The 24,374-nt window shown below is 33.5% G+C and overlaps 1 protein-coding gene across 5 annotated transcripts in view; it reads right to left on the bottom strand.

Moving 5' to 3' along the window:
* Positions 1–1,501: 1,501 nt before the first annotated feature.
* Positions 1,502–24,374, bottom strand: part of AGFG1 (ArfGAP with FG repeats 1) — an 80,565-nt gene continuing 57,692 nt past the window's right edge. Inside the window, exons 6-15 of one of the 5 annotated variants that reach the window (XM_065930414.1) lie at positions 20,254–20,373; positions 19,527–19,598; positions 18,206–18,415; positions 16,574–16,754; positions 13,965–14,044; positions 13,655–13,747; positions 8,406–8,453; positions 6,383–6,541; positions 5,429–5,520; positions 1,502–4,469 (exon numbers count right to left, since the gene is read on the bottom strand). In XM_065930414.1, the coding sequence (XP_065786486.1) occupies positions 4,410–4,469; positions 5,429–5,520; positions 6,383–6,541; positions 8,406–8,453; positions 13,655–13,747; positions 13,965–14,044; positions 16,574–16,754; positions 18,206–18,415; positions 19,527–19,598; positions 20,254–20,373 (1,115 nt within the window). In that variant the 3' untranslated portion in view covers positions 1,502–4,409. The remainder of the gene's footprint in view (positions 4,470–5,428; positions 5,521–6,382; positions 6,542–8,405; positions 8,454–13,654; positions 13,748–13,964; positions 14,045–16,573; positions 16,755–18,205; positions 18,416–19,526; positions 19,599–20,253; positions 20,374–24,374) is intronic. The other 4 variants (XM_065930416.1, XM_065930415.1, XM_065930418.1 and 1 more) reach the window with 4 other exon arrangements.

Genomic DNA, 24,374 nt, shown 5'->3' on the forward strand with positions numbered 1-24,374 from the left:
TATAGGATATAGAAAGAGATTCTCTTAGAATTTCATATGATTTTTAAAAAATCTGCTTACACATAAATGTGAGAGCATCTTAATCCAACAATAAATTACTTGCTTCCCAGAGCAAAAGCCCTGTCATTAGCCTAATGCCTTGCTTCTTTCATCCTTCAAGTATGAGCCCATTTTAAGGACCATATGAGATTTTTCATACATGAAAACCATTTAGCCAAGTTTCTGATACACTAAAAGAGTTTAATAAACCACACTGTGTAATACCATCACCATTATTACTTTTAAGTCATATATTTAAAGAAATATATCCTTATAAGGTCCCAGAGAGATTAACTTTCTGATGTAAATCTGAGACTGCAAGTGGAGGCCAAAGATAAGGTGAGTCATTCTGAATGTGAGTTTGGAGCAGGAGCACAAACATATGAACAAAGAGGCCCAAGAAGCAAGGCACAGGCCGGCCTGAGGACAGCAGCATGTCTTACTGTATGCCAACAGCAGCAGCAAGAGGTGACTGACTATGTATCATAAACTACCTTTTACAAAGTCACTATGTCTTCAAAAGAATTTAAAATCATTCTGTTGAAATGAGAAACAAGAAGTGCTTTTTTTCTAAACATGGACAAGGTATAAAAAAACCACTGGGGGAAAAACCCAGAGCAAATTACCTTCTTAAGAAGTAAACACATTCCTTTAACTGTAGCCGACATCTTGGAAGGTAATGATTTTTGTTGGAGAAATCCTATTTTCATTCCCCAAATATATATATATATACACATACATACACAAAGTTAAAATTCTTTGTTAACTATAAACACAGGAGAGATAAAAAATTATTCTTCATTTTTGGATGTTCTTTAGCAAGGTGTAATTTTAAAATAGCTATCTGACAATCTCCCAAAAGAATACCACAATTTCAAAGTGGTCAGAAGAGTAAATAATTCCAAAATAAGTACTAATATCCAAGAGCCAGAACTTGGAATATTCCTTTTAAAAATGAGATATTCACCAATTTCATCATTACTGAAATACATTCAAATAAAAATCAAAGGAAGAAAATCCAGAAAACAACATTTAAAAAGTTTGCCATTTCAACTGAAATTAAAATTTTTCCCAACAAGTCAACAAAAACACTGAGAAGTTCAGGGAACAGTGTATTTACCCTACAACTAAACATCACTGTCACAGAAAATACAGATTTAAACTGTTGTGCAGCGGTTCTCAAACCACTGTAGCCTGAGAAACACACCAAAGGTTCCCCTAAAGCCCAAAGTCAAAACTATTTTCAGCATACTGAAATGCTGTCTGTTTCATTCGTGGTTTCACAAGTGCACGGTAGAGTTTCCCAGTGCCTACACACCATGTCACTTAAAAGAACTGCAATGTGAAAGTAGTTATGAGAATCCCACTGCTTCTACTGGGCCAGGTTTTTAAAGAGATGTGCAAAATGTAAAACAACGGTCTTCTGTTTGTGGAAAACAGTTATTTGCCATCAAAAATGGTATTTATGTTAATGTATAATGAGTTTATTATTGTTACATTTATATGAATAAATATGCTTTTAAAATATCTCAGTACTAATTTCTAATACAGCAAATACTGAGCAATACAAGCTATATAAACAAAAGCTTTTTGGAGATCTTCAATAACTTAAAAGAGTTAATAGTCCTGAGGCCAAAATGTTTGGAAAGCAGCCAGTTAGTTATTCTCTTCATTTTATCAATTTATAGGAACTACACGAATGAGGATATATGTTGGGAGCTGGGGCAACTCAGAAGTAAAGCAAGCACTGATAGGCTTCTTCAAATTTACAGAAAGAATTTTTCTGCGGAAGCAAGTGACTACCTGATCTCTATCTTCACAAAAATAAGAGTAAAATATACTTTTAAACTAATCAATAAAGTTTGTCACCCTAAAAGAAAATTTTCTTTCCTGAGCAAACACAAAAGGAGAGAAGATGACTCAACCAGTAAGTCAGGAAAAACTGTGTCTTCACGTTGCTACCACTGAGTATTTTCTCCTCTTCACTGTTCAACACAGTTCTGATAGTCCATAAAAAACCAAAAGCAAATCTGAACATGAAAGTCTGAGGATTCAAATCAACATTAAAGTTGGATCACTTCTTACACTAAGCATTTTGATTTTATAGCATTCAAAGTCAACCAGAGTTTCCACTTAATTACAAACCTCAAGGTTTACCCAGAAAAAAATGGTCTTTAAAATTAATTTAATAACAATTATTTAATTTACTTATTTCTTAGATGGAGAGCCTGTAGGTTAACTGGGTAATGGCCTTCAATGGTATAGCATAACTTAACACAAGAGTTGATTGAGACCCAATACAATCTGAAACATAGGAATTCAAAGACACCTCTTAAGTATTCCCTTCATGAGGGGGCTGGAAGGTGACTCCAAAAATTTGAAGAGATTTCAAGTATACACCAACACACACCCAGACCTTTGCAGCATTCATTTAATTCTAAGAGAAGAGGCGTACTGCTCAGAAAAGGGGCAGAGATTTCCCAGTCTGATCAAAGTAGTTCAGACAACTATACATTCAGCCAGATATGCACTGGACAGCAATGCTTCAAGAAGTTTAAAACTCAACACAGATTTTACTATACTATGAAAACAACTCCTGTAGTCACCATTTGAAAAGGTATTCAGCACGAATAATGTTTGAGGAAACTGATGTTCACCTCTTTTAATACCAAAGCTTTAAAAACAATTTAAGTATTGTAAGAAAACTTTTCAAATACGTATTACATATTTACATACGCAATTTCACCTTTTCTTGATGACAGAGTCACAGTAATAGGCAATTTTCAGAAGATGGTGTATATAGTGATGCCCTCTAAACTGGGCTGGCTGTCCCTATACTAACTAGTCTTAGACAGTGTATGCTTGCCATACATTCTATCTCCTTCGTTTCAAGCCATAATTTCTGAACTGTTAATATGCCATGGTCTGGGAAATCTAATAAATCAAAATTTCACATAAAAACATAGCTCTAACATATGGACTTTGTGACTTCTGTGGGCTGCTCAAAGGCATTGAAAAAAAAAAAACTATTACAAGTTTTTCAGTTGTGTTGTTTTGATGAGATTGCCAGATTATCACTGGATGAATGAGGCATTATATAAATATTTAATCAAGTTCACTTGAATATTAACATAAAGATATAGCTAAACATTAGTATCACTGCCTTTTTAAACAAAGTATTCTATAACTTTAAGGTAACACCGGGTTCCAGTTTCTTTCCACTAGAAATGAACATAAACAAATGTCCTATTAATATCAGTTTGTCCAAAGAAAAAAAAAGTGAGGTGCAATCATGTCACAGTTAATGCATGTCTGCTTCCAATACATTCAAAGACAATATTTAAAAAAAAAAAATCAATAGTTAAAATAAGCCTTTTTTGCAGTCTGAGAATTCAAGATACTTAAAAAAATTTGTAAATACACATACATGCAAATTCTTCATATATACACATTTTCACAAAATTAAGAAGTTGCAAAGAAATTAGAAGAATTACAGTGAATCTAACAAGCTACATTAAATGCTTTACCACTGACATATTCCTAAACATAGCAGTCACAGTAGTTTTAATAAATTTTCTACATGGCCTTTTTATAAAATTTGCTTTCAGACATAAAAGTTAGTCACTAGAAGTCTTCTGAAACTCTAATTTAAGAATTCAAGATGTTCTCAATTCACTACTGATATTTAAGGCCACTTTGGTAAAGGCATTGCAGCAAGAACACAAAACAATAGCATATTTTCTAGTATTTATTTTTTTCACCTGCAAACTGTTGCAAAACATGATCAGCTTTATTATGCAGACAGGTATCCCTCTACATTTTTTAAAGAATTTAGGCATGTATAAACAGAAGAGCTCTTCAGAAAGGAAAAATTCAAGAATGACTAAAACCTTCCAATTTTGACTTTGTAACTTTCCAGTAGCAATGGTTAAAGTGATTTTAGGTCATTCATTCCCAGATATAAGACAGCACCTTAAAAGTGGCTGATCTATTTCCCCAGTAACATTTCTCACATAACAATGTGTTAAAGTTACAAATACTGATATGCACAAATAGCTAATTTCTAAGAAAAATATGTACAGTACTGCAGCATAATGAATCTGGTATCTGCAATAACTTAATATTAGCCAATTTTTAATATACATGATACTGCTACTTTTTTTTTTTTTTTGCCAATTCACAGGTTAAAAGTTGTTACTGGAGCCCTCTGTTTTGCACATATTACCTGGTGCTTAATACACAATGCAGGCTTTTTAAAGACTTCTCTTGTGTTTAAAGCTAAGATCAGTGAAACAAGACAACAGTGCAAGAGGCGGAGAGATGTAATGTGACCATGTAAAAGTTCGTTCCAGTAAAGTGTCTATATAAGGCTATAAGAAAGGATTGGTTGATGAGCTTCCTGTTGGAAATTGTCCTGTTGGTGCACCAGTCTAAAGGAAAACATAAGACAAAATAAATAAACAGACAAGAGTGTGTGGGAAAATAATATTTTTAAATTAACAGTATTTAGATTAAGTATTATTAAGTGAAGTCGCTCAGTCATGTCTGACTCTTTGCAAACCCATGGACTGTAGCCTATCAGGCTTCTCCGTCTATGGGATTTTCCAGGCAAGAGTACTGGAGTGGGTTGCCATTTCCTTCTCCAATTTAGATTAGGGTTTTATAATTACTGGCAACCATATTTATTCATTCCTATTATTAAGGCAGGAGAAGGAGGCAACAAAGGATGGGATGGTTGCATGGCATCACCGACTTATGCACAGGAGTTTGCGCAAACTCCGAGAGACCATGAAGGTCAGGAACCCTGACACGCTCCATTCTATGGGGTCGTAAAGAGTTGGAACATGACTTAGTGACTGAACAACAATTACTGTTATTAGCAACATTAACACAGCTATAGGTTACCAGGCACTGTGTTGTGTCTTTTATATCCATTACTTCACATAATTCTGTTAACAGACTCCAAGAAGGGATTGGTCCTAAAAAATACATTTACAACTCAAACCAAATCTGACTCCAAGATTCCTTTTTCACCATGGTACTAAATCGGCAGCCTTTCATAAAGCAGAATTTTGATAAGAAATCATACAGGTTTCTCTATGGCTGATTCACATCAATGTATGACAAAACCCACTGAAAAATAAAAAAATAAAAAAATTAAAAAAAAAAAAAAAAGAAATCATACAGGCTTCATGTCTACAACAGTTTACTGTCAATGTTTTGCTTTCCAGTTGATTAATGTGTTTTCTTAACTCAACAAAGGATTGTGCACAATGGCTGCCTCGATTTGTACAATCTTGCATTTGGGCGGAATCACATCCTGCTTTTCTCACTCTGAAAACAAAAACAGCAATGACTTACAAAGTGTTTAAAACTTCATCTCACTTACCATAAAAGGATTACTAGACACTCCAGCAGCTGCAACTTGACCAAAAGGGGTTACCACTGGCTTTGTTTGTCCAAATGCTGCAAAACCTGCACCTTGTTTAAAAAAAAAAAAAAAAACCCCAACAATTATAACCTATACCTTTGACAGACAATCAAGGAGTTTCAGAAAAATCCCCACCAGAGCAACATTAAAAAAATCAATGCTAACTTGTTGAGTCTCATGTTCTTCAAAGTAAGTTAGAAGTTTCAGTGGCATGTCTTAAAGAGCTTACTTCGACTCCCCAGAAGTGGTTAATTCCAGTCTGTCCCAGCTATGGAATTGCTGACAAAGGATTTAATCAAAAGATGAGTCTGTACTACTTAGGAGCGGCTGTGATCTAGGGATTTCAAACTTCAGCAAATGAATATAGCCAAAGAGCAAACAAAAAAGTCCACCCAAAACAAACAAAAAAAAACCAACAAAAACAGAAACAAAAACTGAAAACCCTCTAGTGAATCTCCCTGAAAACAAGTAACAAACTCGAATTACAATGCAGTTACCTTTAGTCTAGGTCATCAGCACCACCAACAAACAACAAAATATATACAATAAATGGGAAAAAAATTAACAGTTCTCCAATGCAAAGCAAACACTCTAGGTCTATAAAGTTTCCTTTTAAAATCAAGAAGCATACTATAACACAGAACATACAAGAAAGATACTGGAGACCCTGAGAAAGAAGAGGTACTCTTTAGCCTCAGATTATTCCCAAATCTGTAATCTGGTCGCAAAAACTTACTAAATCACTCAATTTTCTCTGCCTAACTCACCAAAGGTGTGAATATCTGTGTAATAAACACTCAGTAGATAACACTAGAGCATTCTTTAGATAAATCTTTTTGCCCAAACATTCAAGTTATGATAAATAAAGGATACCTGCGATGAACTTGGCACCAGCCAAATGTTAGCTCTTACCATTGGGCTGTTGAGAAAAAGCTGTCTGTTGAGGAAAAGCTGCTTGGGCTGGGAAGGCTGGCTGCTGGAAGCTGCCGCTAAAGCTGGTGGGAAGACTATAGGGAGCGGGAGTCCCGAAGCCGGCAGGCATGCTCATGGATGCAGTGCCAAAGGTTGCCGCTGGTGGGAGAAGGAAAGGCTGATCACTTTACAAATGAAAAGGGAGGTTGTCTATACTCATGCTCAGCAATGTAAAATAGACATCATTTACCTTAAAAATAGAAAGATGTAGTTTAAATCCCAAAACTCCAACAAACTTAATAGCAAGTTTTAGTGCCATATTTTAATGTAAGCTATAAAGCTATCATTTGAAAACATAAGTAAACCTCTCCAAGTAATTATATAAATTTGAGTCTAAATAGCAGTCTACTTTCAAAGTCTATCATCATGCAATTCACATTTATACTAGTATATACATTTTTAAGTTTTGCTTTGTTGTACACAGTAAAATAGTCAAACATTTAATAATATCTAGTGAACTGTCTGCTATAATGTAGTATACATATTCCTGGAAAAACCTCTGCAAAATAGTCCACTTAAAAATAAAACTTACAGGAGAAATAGGGTCTGCAGCAGGCCACTCAAAACCTATGCAGCTTTGTAACCATAGTCAAAAAATGGATGGGTGATAATCCTAATAAAAACATTAACATAATTAAACTATATGGACTCCCATTCTTTTTTTGAAGTGTATAAATAAACGAAGATTTCTTTGCATAAGGGGTATAAGGAAGATAATATTAGGACCAATGAGTTATAGAAACTGGGGCAAAGTACACAAAAACTGAACAGAAAGTGAAACAGGCATTCTTAAAAGAGGCAAAGAATGTAGGGATTAATGACACTGTACCTAATAACTACCATGGCCTGCGATATCTAGTCACCAAAACGTCATGGAATGAAGCATTCATTCACAGGTTGGGGAAATTTGTGTGTGAACTACAGTTATATATATATATGTGTGTATACACACACACACACACACACACACACACACACATGGTATGCTGCTATCACCCCCCACTTACAAATGACTTATGAATTCACATTATTACATTATTATATTACTCATATAAAAACACACATAGTAGCAGAACGATATATTACTTTTTGCTAATGATTCAAAACAGAACCTTTCAACTACATGTTCTAGGAAAGAAGGGTCAACAATGTTGCTTTTACTACAGAACACTAGCAATTACACAGTAAAGCATTTTCAGCATTATGTTATCAAACAACATAATTCATTGCATTATCTGATTCTAAGAAAAAAAATTACCAACTTGAATGCTGACTTAAGGCACTAAAATTAATGCTACACATGCTATATAGAATTATCTTTTATTAAAAAATTAAAAATCTGTTATGGATGTTGCTCAAAGTAATTCTCATAATTCTAATATTTGTAACAGTGCAATTCTCAGTGAACCTAATTAGATCATAAAATTTTACTTTTTATTATTCATAAGAAAAAGGAAACTAAGCAACTGGGAAGCAAGTGAATTAAAGAATAATAAGCACACTGCAAGGGAAACAGAAGGGTTTCAGAACAGACAATACACTGACGTAACTTTGACAGATCACTTTTTAAGAAAGCAGTATAAAGCAAAAGTTGGCTACAGTTAAGCAAAGCCAAACTCCATGGAATAATGTGGTAAAATGGTTTGGTACATAGAAAAGGTGTGTCACTCAAAGTACTATGAATTCAAACTTAAGAAAAATAATCAAAAAAGCTATTAACATTCTAATGTGACCATGGAGGTAAGCAATATGCTTTTCAATATTAAAACATAAATTACCACAGAAGATTTTCATGTAACTTTAAAATATAAGTTATTCCCAATGCCACACATCCATGCCCACTCCATTTTAAAACATGGAAAAAACTTAACTTCACATGCAGGGTCCAGAACACTAGCAGAAGCTTCCACAAGCAGGTAGACAAATTGCCACACAAACCTAGGTATTAGCTGTGGCCACCTACCAAAATGAGCGTGAGGAAACACTTGAGAATGCATTGCTCCAGAAAGGCCTTATGGAAAGCCATAAAGAGACCAGTGTCAATTAAATTATGAGTAACTATTGTCAAAATAAAAGTAAATTTGTTTCATTAAAAAATTCTAAAATTAGAATACACTTACAAAGGAGATAGCATAAGAATACATAATAAAAACACACCCACAGAGTCCTTACTTCAACTATATTCATGATACTAGTATTTACACTATTTGAAACAAAGAGATTAGAATACCAAAAAAACAAATATCAAACAAGGAAACATTTACGAAATCCAGCTTTTAAATAAACACTAACTTTTTTTTTCACGTGAAGATGCAACAATATACATAAAATGATCTTCTAGGCCTCACCAGTTACACCCAAAAATGCTTTTCATAGAATCATCTAAAATGATCTAGCATCTACCTTTTAGCATTTAAAAGTCAAATCTCAGAGAAAGCACCTGAATAATGTTTGTTTTATTTTCAACTCCATACCTTAACTAGAAACTAGTAAAGATAACTCAAGTGAACAAATTACTCAGGGAATATTAGTCAGTGGACTCCATTAAAAAGGTGACAGCACTTTCAGTTTAAAATATGATGGCTAAAAAGAGAGAGAAAGAAAAATTCATCCCGTGCAGATCTTAACCTACATGACTGAGGTCAGACAGGTTATATGTAAAGAAAAGTACCCAACAGAAATCAAATTTAGGTTAAGTACTAGAACCACTGTTTAAACTATCCGGAGTGGGACTGTTTCTAAAAATACATGTCCATGCATTTTAAAGAAGCATACTTAACTAACTAAATTTGGGGGAACAACAACAACTGAGATATGAAAGTCATTTTGAGTCTTGGTTCTGTTGTTTTCTAATTACAGAACACCACAACTTCTTTAAGCCTGTTTCCTCATTTGCAATCAAGGGATGGAGAGGCAGATACAGTAGTACCTAATTTACAAAGCTGCTGTGATTCAAAGTACTACAGAGTAAATATTCAATGAATCTGTTATTATTTCTTGCTAACTTAAAAGATGCTGTTTATAGATTGTTATAAATTCAACAAAAGGTTGACTGAGGTGGAAGGGTTCTATGATAGATAAACAAGCTTGGTCACTTTATGTTTATATCCATTCTTAGAGCATGTTACAAGCTCTGAGAAATCGTGTATTAATAATACTGGTTCAATTTTGTGTTACTAACTCAGCACTTCCCATATGCTTTTGGGCACAGAACCCCTTCCCACAAAGCACTGTGATAATATCACCTCAGGAGACATGTTCTACATAATACACTTTGGTAAACCTGACTTTTAGTCAACACTGATTGTTAACTGGTATTAATTGCAATACTCAATCTGTAACATTGACGCCTAGTCCTGGGCTGCTATCAAAATATTTTAGACTTGTTTTTAACAAGCTTTTTGATATATAATTCATATATCATACAATTTGTCAACTTAAAGGGTAAAATTCAGTGTTTTGTCCTTTTTTAAAAACACATTCACCAGGTGTACAACCATCATCACAATTTAATTTTAGAACATTTCACACACACACACCCTCACTAAAAGAAATGCCACACCTATCAGCTCTCCATTTTGCCCATCTCCTTTCTGTCTCTATAGGTTTGTCCATTCTGGACAGGTTATAAATAGAATCACACATTATATGACATTTTGTGACCAGCATCCTTTATTTTCCCTGCTGTTTTCTAGGTTCATCCACGCTGTACCATATATCAGTACATCAAAAAAAACTCCACTGTACAGCTATACACATTTGCTTTATCCATTCATCAGTGGATGGGCACCTGGGATGTTTCCGTGTTCAGTTGTGTCCGACTCTTTTGAGACCCCAAGAACTGGAGCCTGCTAGGCTTCTCTGTCCATGGGATTTCCCAGACAAGAATATGGGAGTGGGTTGCCATTTCCAATTCCAGGGGATCTTCCTGAACCAGGGATCAAATCCTCGTCTCCTGCACCGCAGGCGGACTATCACTAAGCCACCTCAGCTGAGTCAAGACTTTTTCCACCTTTGACTACTAGGAATAACGCTGCTGTAAATATTTGTATACAAGTTCTTGTATGGATATATATTTCATTTACTTTCCTATAAGTGAAATGAGTGGAACCGGTGGAAATAGTGCTGATTTAGAAACACTCTGGGACTAATACTAGTCATTGGTTAATCAGGCAAATCCACCTAACTGGTCTCCACCTAAGTAATAAAATGACGATGCTTGGCTAGATGCTACCATGATTCTTTTGGTTCTACATTTCTACAAGTTTATTTCTTTGCGGGGGGGACGACTTTTAAAATCATTCATTTATCCAGTAAATGAATATCAGAAAATAAAGGGTACTCATTCAGGGGCAAAGGAGAGATTTAAGAGAAATGTCCTAATAATTGAAAACTATAAAATTATATTAACTTTATGAATTAAAGGGTTCAAGGACTCTAGAAAAACAGAATGCTAAATATTATAGAATCCTAAAAAAAAAAGTCTTAGGCCACACTGGCCAATCTTTTGAAGGTTTCTATGTAATGTGGTAAAAGGTGGCCCAAAAGCTATTAAATGTAGAAAAAAAATTATTATTAAAATGTGCATTTTAAGAATGAAATGTATCAGCAAATCTTTCTAAATAGTTTGCAGAGAAATATTATTCAATACCTCTTTAAAAGGCTACCTCAAATAGAATTTAACAATGCTAATATATTTGAGAACAACAACAAAACCTATTTCCTAAAGAATACTAAGTTTGATGATATAAAACACTGGAAGTACTTAAGCATAGTGTATTTGTCAAAGTGTTGTTTATATTTCAGCTTCAACAGAAACATATTATATAGGTAACATTTACTTTGACTTAGTCAATTCAATAAGATGATCAATGTGATAAATCAAAATGGTTTACAAAAGAAAAGATATTTTACCTTGAAATAAAACTTTGTGGACATAATAGATTCACCTTTCAATAAATTTTGCCTAGACTAATATTAAAACTACTTCATATTATTTTGTAAAGTAATTAGCCTCCAACTAATAAAAATAAATGGGAAAAAAAAACTACTTCATATTATCTGAACAATCTTTTAGAGATATAATTCTTACACTTTACTTTGTACACTTTACATTACTTCACGTCTTGTATAGAACCTTAACTTAAAGGACTTTTGTACTCTAAATAATGGCAGGGGTGGGAGTGATAATCCTTAACTCTTAATAACAGAACCAGCCTGGAGGTACAATCACAAAAGAAAAATAACAGGAATGATTTACCAAGTATATGGGCTTCCCAAGTAGCACTAGTGGTAAAGACCCTGCCTGCCAATGCAAGAGATGTAAGAAACACGGCTTCAATTCCTGGGTTGGGAAGATCCCTTGGAAGAGGCCATGACAACTATAATATTCTTCCCTGGAGAATTCCATTGACAGAGGAGCCTGGCAGGCTACAGTCCATAGGGTCAAAAAGAGTCAGACACAACTGAGTGACTAAACACACACAGACAAGACACACACACACCCCAACAAGCGACTAAACACACACACACACCACAGCGATATACAATAATGCAAAGACAATGCAAAGTGATCTGCATCATCTAGTTCTCACAATATCCCTGACAAAAGTTCACATTCTACAGAAAAAGACAATAAAGTTCAGAGGAGTTAGATCAACATGACCTTGGTCAAGGTATAAAATGTTTCCATCCTTCAGTTGTCCAATGGGGTTATAAAAATAGCTACAGACATCTCAACAGTTATTATTATTACTGCAAATAATGTATTTTCCTATCACTTTTCCTCCATTCATTAAAAAAATAATATACAGAAAGCATTTTTAGGATTACCCAGTAAGTAAATACTAAACCAGGATTTGAACACAAATCTGGCTGTATCCAAAACATACGCACTTAACTTCCTTGAGCCTCAGTCATCTCAGCTGTCAAAGAGTGATTAAAACATTTGATGAAGAGTTAAGAGGACTAAATGAGACAATGTACAAAATCCCATGTCATGAGACATTTTAAAAATTCATTCCATGAAGTCAAAATAATATGCTCAGAAACAGAAATACCATATACATCATCAGTAATGAATAGTATATTTTTTCCAAAACACAACAGCAATCTGAAATAATCACTGATTATGTTTAAGCATACTGTATTTATATGTATTTAAATGAAAATAAATCATTAAATTATGTGCAAAATTCAAATACTCATACAACATGTATTCCATGAGATAGCAACAGATTATGAATGAAGACATTATATGAAAATGGAAGTTATGGTTCAAACTTCCAATATTACAGTTCTCAACCTTGCCAATGACAAAAAGATGTGCTAGTAATTTTTAATGGTGCAAATTTATTGTGATGTTATAAGCACCTTACTCTCTCAAAATATATCAACATATGCTATAAGTCAAGTTTAAGGCTTTAGTTCTAAAGTTATCTAAACCTAAAACCCGACAAATTCAGCTTAATGGGCACTGGGTCATACTACATGCACCTGCTAACACTCCAAGGTACTGACAAATAACTCTGGTGTTCAGGGTAATAAGACAAAAATCAAAGAGGCAAAATATAAGAAATATGTAGCTAGCTTACAATATGAATCAAAAAGAAAGAAGAGGGGGAGGGGTAAAGAGGATTTTTTTTTAAGTTATAAAAAGAAAATATTCAAATTATTATATCCCAAATTAAACCAGTTTCAACAACCCCCCAAAAATGTTAACAACCCTAAAAGAGATAGGCACTGGAAAAAGACCTCATTATCAACATCTCATGTATCAGTAATAAAATCCATCCAGTCCTTGCAATCCCAAGCAAAGGGAAAAAACTGACACATTTTTTTCATGAGTTATAATCAATAATTGTGAAATCTGATAAACAAATTAAGTCAGAATTATAATGTTCAAGTACTATCTCTGTCATGAACCGGCAATGTGGAATTAAGGCTTTAACTCTCATTTTTATGCTTGATTCCACACCTTAAAAGTGAAAGGTTTCAGTGGTGGGTGCTAGGTAACTTCCATGGTCCATTTTCAACTATTAGGTTCTAGGATTCTATAAACTTTCAGCTAGCATATGTTCTCATGGATGAAACTAATCCACTTCACAGTCACTTCAGTAAGAAAGGAACCTTATTTTCTAATGTTCTTCACATAGTGTCTTTGCAGTATATACCTTTCCCAAAGTTTACTGTTCTGTAATTTACATTTCTTACCTGTTGCTCCTCTGGCATTGGTCTGAAATGGATTTGTAGAAGATGCCACAGAAGGACCAGCAGCAGCAACAAATGGATTTGTGGAAGGTGTAGCTTTAAAAAATTATAAGATACACTATAAAATCCTAATGCATTTGTATTCAATTATTTAAAGTATTTGTTCATATATTTATGAAGACAGAAAATTAGAGCTTTCTGATAATAAACTGGTGCTTTGATCGTCTTCTGGCATCCCTAAGAAAATGCAATACAATATATATATGTATGTTTGAACTCCATTTAAAAACTAATATATACCAGAAACACATACCTCCAAATGGAGCAGGCACACTTGAAGATGCAGGCTGTGTCTGTGCAGAAGCACCCACTGGCACTGTTCCAAAAACATTACTGAAAACAAGTATTGAAAGAATTCATATTTTGAGAGAGGAGAAGAGCAAAGGTAATCTAACAACAGGGTTGCCATAAAATATGGAAACAAATAATATTGAACATATCATGTATCACATCAGGTCTCAAACTTTTTTAAAAAATGAGAACCCCAAAGTTTCAAGATGCTACATCTACCAATAGATAGTATATCAACTAAATCAGAAATTTAACCTGAAAATAACAATAAAGCCATTCATATTTGATACTTTCACAATCTCTTTAATGAGTGGCTTAATAGATGATCAATCTGTTGTAATATGTTATTTAGCTTGGTGCATATGACGAAAAAACTGGCCTCACGTGGCATCACAGTTGAACAAAACAGAATTTTAACACCTTTTCCAGATAACTATGTATATCTTGCTTGATATCATTGCAAAAACAACAGTTACGGTTTCCTAAAGGTTAGCTGCAATATGGTCCAACTCTCATATCTGTACAAGAGGAGCAGGGAAGGACAGAGGATGAGATGGTTGGATAGCATCATCAACTCAATGGACATGAGTTTGAGCAAACTCCTGGAGATGGTAAAGGACAGGGAAGCCTGGCATGCTGCAGTTCATGTGGTTTCCAAGTTGGACACAATTTCGCGACTCAACAACAGCTGTGGTATGGAATCTGAAACCGTATCAATGAACTTTGATGCACTCTCTTAAAGTAACATCCAGTTGTCTATCTTACACTTTAAATGAATCTTTTATTACTTTTGTATCATTTGGAAAATACTTGATGCCAATCTTCAAAATGTCAACATATTTCCTTATGCAAAATAAAAAAATAACCATTAATATCACCATTCATCTCATCATAAAAGCAATAGGAAGCTTAATTTTAAACTCATGATGGCTAATAAATTTTCCAAAATTCTACTTAGTTGCTTGAGAGTGTGTATTTTAGTCATTATTTTCCCTAAAGTGACAGACTTAAAATTTCATTTTTGAGAAAATATCTAACAAATATCCAAATCTGAATAACCATGGTTTGTGTAGCAATCATACTTTCAACAAAAAATGGTGTTTCATAAAACAAGTAGCTGGTTCATTCCACAACTCAAAAAACCACACAAGTTGATTTTCCTCAAGATAGCTTTATACTTCAGTATATGGCAGAACTACCTGATGCATACCATACTTCAATACATAGAAAATTAAGACATATTTAAGGGTCTAGACTTAATAAAATTAAATTCCTTTACACTGCTTCATCAAGCATATTCATAATAAAAACTGAATCAAAAATATTCCTAAATAAAACTGAATGTGTGGTAGCAAGGAATGACTCTTAGATGACTGCCTGTACAGCCTGGCACTGGAGCCATTCAATGCGAAGTCACCACCAAGTCTTACCTATTAAGAGTTTCTATACCATCAATACAAATGTCAACTAATGAAAACACAAACGACCACTCAGAATTATTATGAATTTAGTTTTAACCTGACAGATCTTTCAAATGGGTCTCAGGTACTTCAAATATTCCATGTATTATACTCTGGGGACCACTTATGATTATAATGTAATACCAATAAACCATTTCATTACATACACCTGTCTGTGTTTCCAGACTTTATGATCACCTTGCTATAGTTCACTATTTTATATGTCTAATGTAGACAATATTAGTAAAGCAAAAATACAGAAATACTCTGAATATTATTATTCTTTGGATTCAATTTTTCCCATCTGCCATACAGAAAATTTGTTACTGGAGAATGAGCCCAACTAACTAGTGTTGCAATCCTATCATTTCTTTCTGGAAAAGGTGCCAAAAGGAAATAAAAAGTTACTCAGATAAAAGAGACAATCTATAGGAATGGAAAATCAAGGATAAGACACTGTACAGGTAAGTCACCTATACTTCTGGGTCTGCTTCCTTGACCCAAAAAGAAGTCAAAGAAACTAGAAGAGTTTTTAAAGATCAAATGTTTTTAAAATGTGGTAGACTCTCTTCTGCCAAGAATTCCTTACACCAGACATATATAAACACTGTAACAGATACATCTATTTATAAATACCAGTAGAGAGAAAAGATATAGGATTAATCTTGGGTTCTGGTGCAAATCTTTCTAAAATTTTACTTACAACTCAGGCTACAACGTGTTACTTTCAGTGCTTAATCTTCATGACTAAGAATTGTACCTTAAAAGTAAGTAATTCTATAAATGGATTCTCTGAGTATAATTAAATTTGTATTTAACAATTTAACACATCCATTTCAAGATGTGTATATACTCTAAACTACATTTCAGCATTCAAGGGGAAAAAGTACTTTTGATTAAATAAAAAGTATAAAACTATGGTAAATCACCCATGGTAATTACTCAAGGAGCATATTTTAATTAGAAAATGTAAACTCATAACTTTCTTCAAACTTAGGGAAATATTCAAGAATCTTTTAAATTAAGCCCCAAATTGCGATTACTTAACAACATTATTATTCAGAGTTGGAAAAAAGTTTCAAATATAAAACACAAGACAGTGACAAGCTACCTGCTAGCATTACTTGTGGAAGTGTACGCGTTACTGGAGGTGGCAGCAGAGCTGAAAACACTGTCCAGTTCTGCCAGGGCCGCATACTTGTCTGAAGACGCACTTGACTGACTGGGAACTGAAACCACAGAGCCAACAGGAGCTTTCCCTGTGGTCCCAAACCCACTACCCTGATCACCACCTACAAACAAACAAAAACAAATTAAATCAAAGATTTTAACTTACGCTTAACTTATCCTTTCAACTTACCCACCACATTTGCCAAGATGTGTGAATTTAAAACTGATTTGGAGCTTAGCAAATAAATGGACATGACTCTAGAGTCTTACTAATAAACAAATACTCCAGAAAATACTGGACAAGTTTAGTGCTATACATTCCACTCTGATAAAAATAAAATACTGTTTCTGAAATAAAAACTAAGACCCGGTACCAACAACATGTCTAGGTTACATATAAGAAGGAAATTCTCAAAGTGCTACATTAAATCTGCAATATGGGGACAACACAATCAAGCACACATATACACTCATCTAATGCCGAAAAATTGATGGTTTTGAACTGTGGTGTTGGAGAAGACTCTTGAGAGTCCCTTGGATTGCAAGGAGATCCAACCAGTCCATCCTAAAGGAGATCAGTCCTGGGTGTTCACTGAAGGACTGAGGCTGAAACGGAAACTCCAATACTTTGGCCACCTCATGCGAAGAGTTGACTCATTGGAAAAGACCCTGATGCTGGGAGGGATTGGGGGCAGGAGAAGGGGACGACAGAGAATGAGATGGCTGGATGGCATCACCGACTCGATGGGCATGAGTCTGAGTAAACTCTGGGAATTGGTGATGAACAGGGAGGCCTGGCATGCTGCGATTCATGGGGTCGCAAAGAGTCAGACACAACTGAGCGACTGAACTGAACTGAACTGAATGCTGGACCTATGTGAACTCAATCTATTAATAATATCTTCCCAGGGTTGTTTATGAAAAAATTAAGAGATAGTAATAAGAAAACACTTACTATGCATCAGACGCTGTTCTAAATACCTCTCATGCAGTAACACATACGATACAACTTTTTAAGTTGAATGCTACTTCTATTACTCTTGGAGGGGAGATGAGAAATCAGGCTCAGAGATCAGAATGCAGAATCTAGTCTGAAAGCAGACCCTGGCTGTTCTCTTTACTACACTATGCACTTTGAGAGGCAAAAATACTAGCCTTACGAACATAACTGGGTATAAAAATACACTGCAAATATGCTTTCTTTTTAAATAAATACTAAAATAGTAATAGAAAATAGTTCAAAATTAATACATCATAGAAACTACCAAATAATCCTCTAGTCATCTCTTAACCCTTTTGGCCTTTAGAACAATAAAGCACACTAAGACAAAATTAAATTTTTGTCAATTGTTTTCTTTTAAATCTATAAGTGTACAAACTAGTTTCTAGGCTTTCTACCGTGTGGTTATTTCAGATCCAAAATGTGCTAAATAGTCACGAACATTTAGTGTAGATAAAACATTTAGTGTAGATACACAATGAAGAAGAGCATCCTTAGAATTTAATAAATACAACCAAATGTAGAAGACTGCTTAATATACAAATCTGTATTCTTTTCTTTAAAGCTTGATACCTTGCCCAGCACTGAAGATATTGTCTAAATTAGCAAGTGCCGCATATTTGTCTGTAGTCTGTAGACCAGCTTTGTTCGCTGAAACTTTACTAACAGCTGAAGCTGTTTGATGACTCTGGGAAGTACTGAAGGTTCCAAAATCAGCACTGGAGGATTTGGGGAAGTTATCAAAATGAGCAAAATTAGCATTTACTGATCCAGCACTTCCACCTGTAACAGAATAGACAGAAAACTTGAAACTGCAAGACTTTCCCAATATCCTTTGATAGATTAAATGACCACTTCTTCTTAAATTAAGTTTCCTATAAGTAATCCTAAATTCTTAAAAGTAAAAACTGGCAAATGGCATTCAACTTGAATCATCTACACACGACTATTCACAATCTGCAAAACTAGATGTTCAAAGGTCCTGACAACATATAGGGCAACAATTGTGCAATTACCTATCCCGAAATGAACAAAATAATTCACAGGAGAGTCTCCATGCTACCCAGTTTTATTGTACTTGAAGAGCTAATACTCAATTCCACATAATAATTTAATGTACACACAACACTACAATGTCTTCAGTAAAAATTATGCTAACATATTTCAAGGAAAAAATAAGAGCACATAATATATATTATAATTATATATATAATATATAAATAATATAAATATTACATCAACTTTATCCTACTAAGATTTTAAAGACTGTTCTATATTCTAGAATCTTCCCTAACATACTACCAAAACACTAAAAACCAGTATATATTCATTCTATGCTTCTGATGTTATACTTTTGATGTTTGTTCTTTATACCTAAATATTAGTTTCAGCAATCAAGATATTAGATATAGATACGTGTATATACAGGTATAGATTAAACTGACAGCAACACGCACTTAAACATATTTCAGAAACAGAAAGATTACACCCTATTTAAAAAAAAAGATAACACTTTCCATCAATCAGTTTTTATACATTCTAAAACAAATAGATGTCTTACAGAAATTAAACTCTATTTGTTTATGATTAAAACTAAATGCCTGTATTTAAAAGACTGGATCTGTTACAATGAACTGGTGAACAAAGCACATACTAAGTTTTGAAAATCTATATGAAGAAAAGTTATTTCAAATTAATAAAAACAATTATTAAAGCAACTGTTACTGTATACTATTGTGTTCTCCGAGTTTAGCAACAGTGAGGAGAGTAAAAGTGAGAACTTATGGAGAATTATCATGAAAAGATGATTAAAATTCTGTAACTGAAAAACCTATAAAACATACCATTAAACATACAAATTAGTAAAAGATGCCTACTTGACAACAGAACTTACTGTTGGAAGCCTGGAGAGGAAAAGCTGAAGTAAATTCACCAAAACTGCAGCTAGATGAAAGCATTCTAAATGCTGGACAGCCAGAAATTATGTAAATGATGAAATTTAAAGAAAAAAAAAAGAAAGTTGAAAGAAAAGGTTTTAAGACAACACAGAGTTAAAAGCTGAAACAAAAGCAATCAGCCAAAGATCTAAACAAAGGTTCAATGAGTTTCTGAAAATAATACAGTTTATGGGTAAGTATTCAATGTTTAAAGACCAATTCCTGCACAGAAAACTATTTGAAGTTTATCAAAGTGATTATTAAAATAATCTACTCAACCAATTGTTTTCTGAAGCTTGTTGCCCTGAAAATGACTTACATTTTTAGTTCTATGGAAATAATTAACTAGCTTCCTTTATTTAGAGCCTAAATTAAATCAAAACATATTTTGTGAACCTAAAAAACTATTACTACTTTAATGTCTCCGTGAGTAAGAAATTTAAGAAAGATTCATGTGCAGGAAAAGGAGAACAGACGTGAATTAGACAAAACACTAGTGTCCAGAAAAACAAATAAAGAAAAATATAAAGATTTCAGGTTTCCCCAGAGCTTTATAAAACAGAACTATTTTAAAACCAGATAATCACAGAATTTAAGTTTAGAATAATTTTCCAAAACATATCTACAGAGTTGTATTCTATTTTTTAAAGTAAACATTTAATCATAACGCTGGAGAGGCTCTACCTGTAGTTTGGGGCTGAAAAGAAGAGTGACTTGCTGTGGGGAAACCTCCAAAATTACTGGAACCACTAGACTGTCCAAATGCATCAAAGTTTGCAAAATCTGCATTTGCAGAATTCTGAGCTGTAAATGGTAAGGAATAATACATGTTAATGAATATGAAAATTATAAATGAAAAATATGATAAATGAGTTCAAGAATTTTAAGAAAGTTTCCACGTTTCATAATTTAAAGAAAATTCATTTAGAAATCAGATTTTAAGTTCTACAAATGTTTATTTCACCCAACTGCAAGCAATTCATCAAAGGGCATCCAGGACAATGATAAATTTGTACACAAATAGCCTTTGAGTGACATCAGGAATAGTACTATAAAGTGACTCTATTAAAGGAACTCTGAATTAACAGCACTAAATAACACAAGTTTCAGTAAAGCAGACAAGAGATGTGGGATACAGGATACATTTGCAAAATTGAGATTTAAAATGGTGATTCACCAGTTACATGAATCATATAAAAATGGCTTCATTACATTAAAAATTTTTGTTGTTTTTAAGCTTACAACTATGTTACATCCCAGCATACTTTAAAAAAAAGCAAGTATACAAAAAGATGGACATGATCATCAAATAAACTGAAGAAACTCATATTTTATTAGGAGCCTGTCATTTTAAAACACACATTAACTTAAGAAACAATAAAAACTAATAAAAATTATACCATAAATATACCTCAAACCTACTGAAAAAGACCAACTGGCATTTCCCAACTGGTAACCAATCTAAGAGCAAAGTCCTAGGCTTCTCTAAAGTTAAAATATGTAAGGCAAAGCAAAAGACTCTTCAAAAGGCCCAAACAGATGCTGGATAAGATTTTTATAGAGGATGAGAATAAGAAGTGGTTGATATGCAGGAAAGTGAATGCTAAATGCTAAGAATGAAAAGGATGTCCAAAAGATGGAGAAAGGTTCTAGGTCACCAACAAAGTGAGAGCCATTTTAAATTCCTTGGCAGGCAATTCTATTTCGAGGCAGTTTTTGTAAAACTACTACAAATGAGCATACAGCTAATTCTAATAGCTAAACAACAGCTAATTCTAATAGCTAAACAATGTATTTTTTATAATAATGAAAAATTAGAAACTCAAATGGCCAGCAATTAGGGATTACTTAATTAAGGAACATCACACGATGGAATATAATGTAGCCATTAAAAAAGAATCATGTAAAGAGTATTTAGCCCTATACAAAAATACTTATAGCAAAGTAAACAAGATAAATAGGCTAGTAAATTCCAGATACATCTTCAAGAGCTAATTTCGTTAAACATGATATCATGTGCATACAAAATCTGAGTTTTAGTTAAATGGAAGTAGTGAGATTTCAGGTAGGTATCATGTCCTGAACTTGCCAAGCTTTTTCAGTGAATCTGGACTCTACTTGGGCTTCCCTGGTGGCTGAGAGGTAACAAGTCAAAAGAAGTCACTAAGCAAAAAAAATTGTTAACAAAGTAAAACATTATTCTAGGAAGAAAATCAGTAAAACTTACAGCATCTCCTGTAATTGCTGTTTTCTTTTTTTTTTAAATCTAAATGGGTATGATAATGAGCAGGGGGAGATGCACATAAAGAAGATCTGGCCCCCTTTTCCTACACATCTGTGCTACTTCTTTCTCTTCCAGCATCTTCCAATCTACCACTTCTGACAACTTTACAGGCTGAAATTTTACTTTCCCCAAAATACATGTAATAGGAGAAATACTAATAGACTAAAAAATGTTTTAATTAATTTCTTGAAAAATATTATTTTGAAACAAGTATCTATACTAGTTTAAATCATATATAAGGTTAAACACAGTTACTGACAAATTGCTGACAACACCAGTAAGCAAGTACAGTTTAGTGAACAGGGAATCTAAGATAAGAGTCAGACAACTCCATCTTAACATAAGAAACTGTAAACCCTTTGATTAGTCCGTCATTGTTCTGGCTCTACCAGTATTCTTACTAGCAATATGAGAAGATTCACTAGATGGTCTCTACTAGTAAAACCAACACTATGATTCTACAACTTATGAAAAAATAGGAATAATTTCTCATCAATTTTAAAATGTTAATCCAAAGAAAATTCTAAAAGACTAAGTTTATTAAGGCGAAAACATAGAATACAACTGTAAACCAAATGAAGAGAGAGCATGATATACGAAGTTCTCAAATTCAGAGTAGATTATATTCCAAAAGGCAAGTTTCCAAGTTTTTGGAACACTTAGCTGTACGGTTGAAAACAACAAATGAAATACATCTGTCCCTTATAGAAACAGGAATGGGTCCCTAAGCTAGTTTGTGGCTTATAACCTCAAATATATATGACTATGTAGTCTATAATAACATATACTGAACATTTAACTTATATTTAAAACATCATATGGGGAAAACTTACATTGAACATGTTTTAAACATCAGGAAAAAAAATTAGTTCAATGCAATCCATTGTGTTAATCAAGTCTATTTTATCATATCTATAATTTTCCCATTGTTTTCCAACTACAGCACAAACTAATCAAATACCTATTCATTACAACAAAACAGGATTTTGTAATACTTCTATCAGTTCTTATTTGTAGATACTGAATCTACTCACTGTTTTCAACAACTTTTTACAGTAACTTTTAAAATTTATAAGCATTATGGAATGAAACTCTGATAAAACACAACTTTGAAATTAAACACTAATAATACAATAAACAAAAACTATTTAGAACCTCAAATAACTTCTACACAAAGAAATCCAGACTAAAAAGAATGTGACAAAACAGTAAAGATGCTTTTTATATAATCTTATTCAAAAAGTATAAGAGTCAACTCAGTACTCTTTTGTCCTGAGTACAAAATTCTAAAGTACTCAGTACCTTAGAATTTAAGGTACTAGGTCAATGAGCCTGAATCTTGCTAAGAGCTGTCTTTACACTTCAATGAGCAATAGATACTCATGTAAAAGGGAAAAAAAATAAAAATGTAGAGACCAGAGGATAGCAGCCAACAACTCTCATCAAAATCAGATAACAGACTTCATTCCATCTATACAATATTTTAGATTATTTTCATCAATTCCTAACATTTAAAGAGAGCATTTCAACAAGATTTCTTGCTTCTCTCAAAAGAATCAATATATTAGGAACCCCGAGCCTGCATTTCCATGCGGCAACAGGAGATTACAGAACATCCCCCTCTGAAAGGGACACTATGGTCCCTTCCACAGTGCATTCATTACACTACTCATCTGTGTTAACTGGGTGGCAAGGCAATTGAGTTTGACATCCCTTGTATGTGACAATAATCAATGACAGTTTACAGTTTCTGTGATATGTTTATTACCAGGCAAGATAACTACTACATTCCATAGTAAATTATGTTTCTAACTGCCATGTATATTTCTGTAGAAGATGACTTTTCCTGAACATGATACTGACCCCATCATCGACACACATCCATACACACTAACTCAGCCAGAATGTTCAAATGAAGAAGGGTAAAGACTTCTGGTTTTTAAGCTATTAAATTGTCTGTAAAAGAACAGGTTTTCCTATAAAATAATGCTAGCCAGATTGGCTTATCTGAATAATTATTGTTTGCCATTAAAGGTCCATTTGTCACATCAATCTGTTCAGGAGAAAGTTTTCACCCAATTATTTTTTTTTTGAAATGAGAATTTCAGGGCAAGAATTCAGCTATCAATGATTTTAAATCTGCAAACCATGTATAAAAAAGTAACAATTCAGAGTGCTTACAAAGGTTCTGGGAAAAGATTTTTCAGATTGAACCAAGACATTGGCTTACACTTAAAAACTACGTAAGGTAAAAATAAAAGATGGCATCAACTATACTAGAAGGGAAAATAAATAAGTAACTTTATTAGCTTTTTCTTGCAATATCTATATATATTTCTTATTTTCCTGGAATGAAATGAGTTAAGAAGAGAGTAATCTGAGTGGTCCTTTGTAAAAACAAAAGAACTTTAGGTTAAAAATTATTACTCTAAGGCAACCTGACCCAATCTACATGGTTACTAAACTACTTCCTCACAGACATATCTGTCCTCTACTATATTTCTGTCATATCTGGAAAAGA

This window comes from Muntiacus reevesi, chromosome 3 (assembly GCF_963930625.1).
Source record: "Muntiacus reevesi chromosome 3, mMunRee1.1, whole genome shotgun sequence".
Taxonomy (NCBI): Eukaryota; Metazoa; Chordata; class Mammalia; order Artiodactyla; family Cervidae; genus Muntiacus; species Muntiacus reevesi.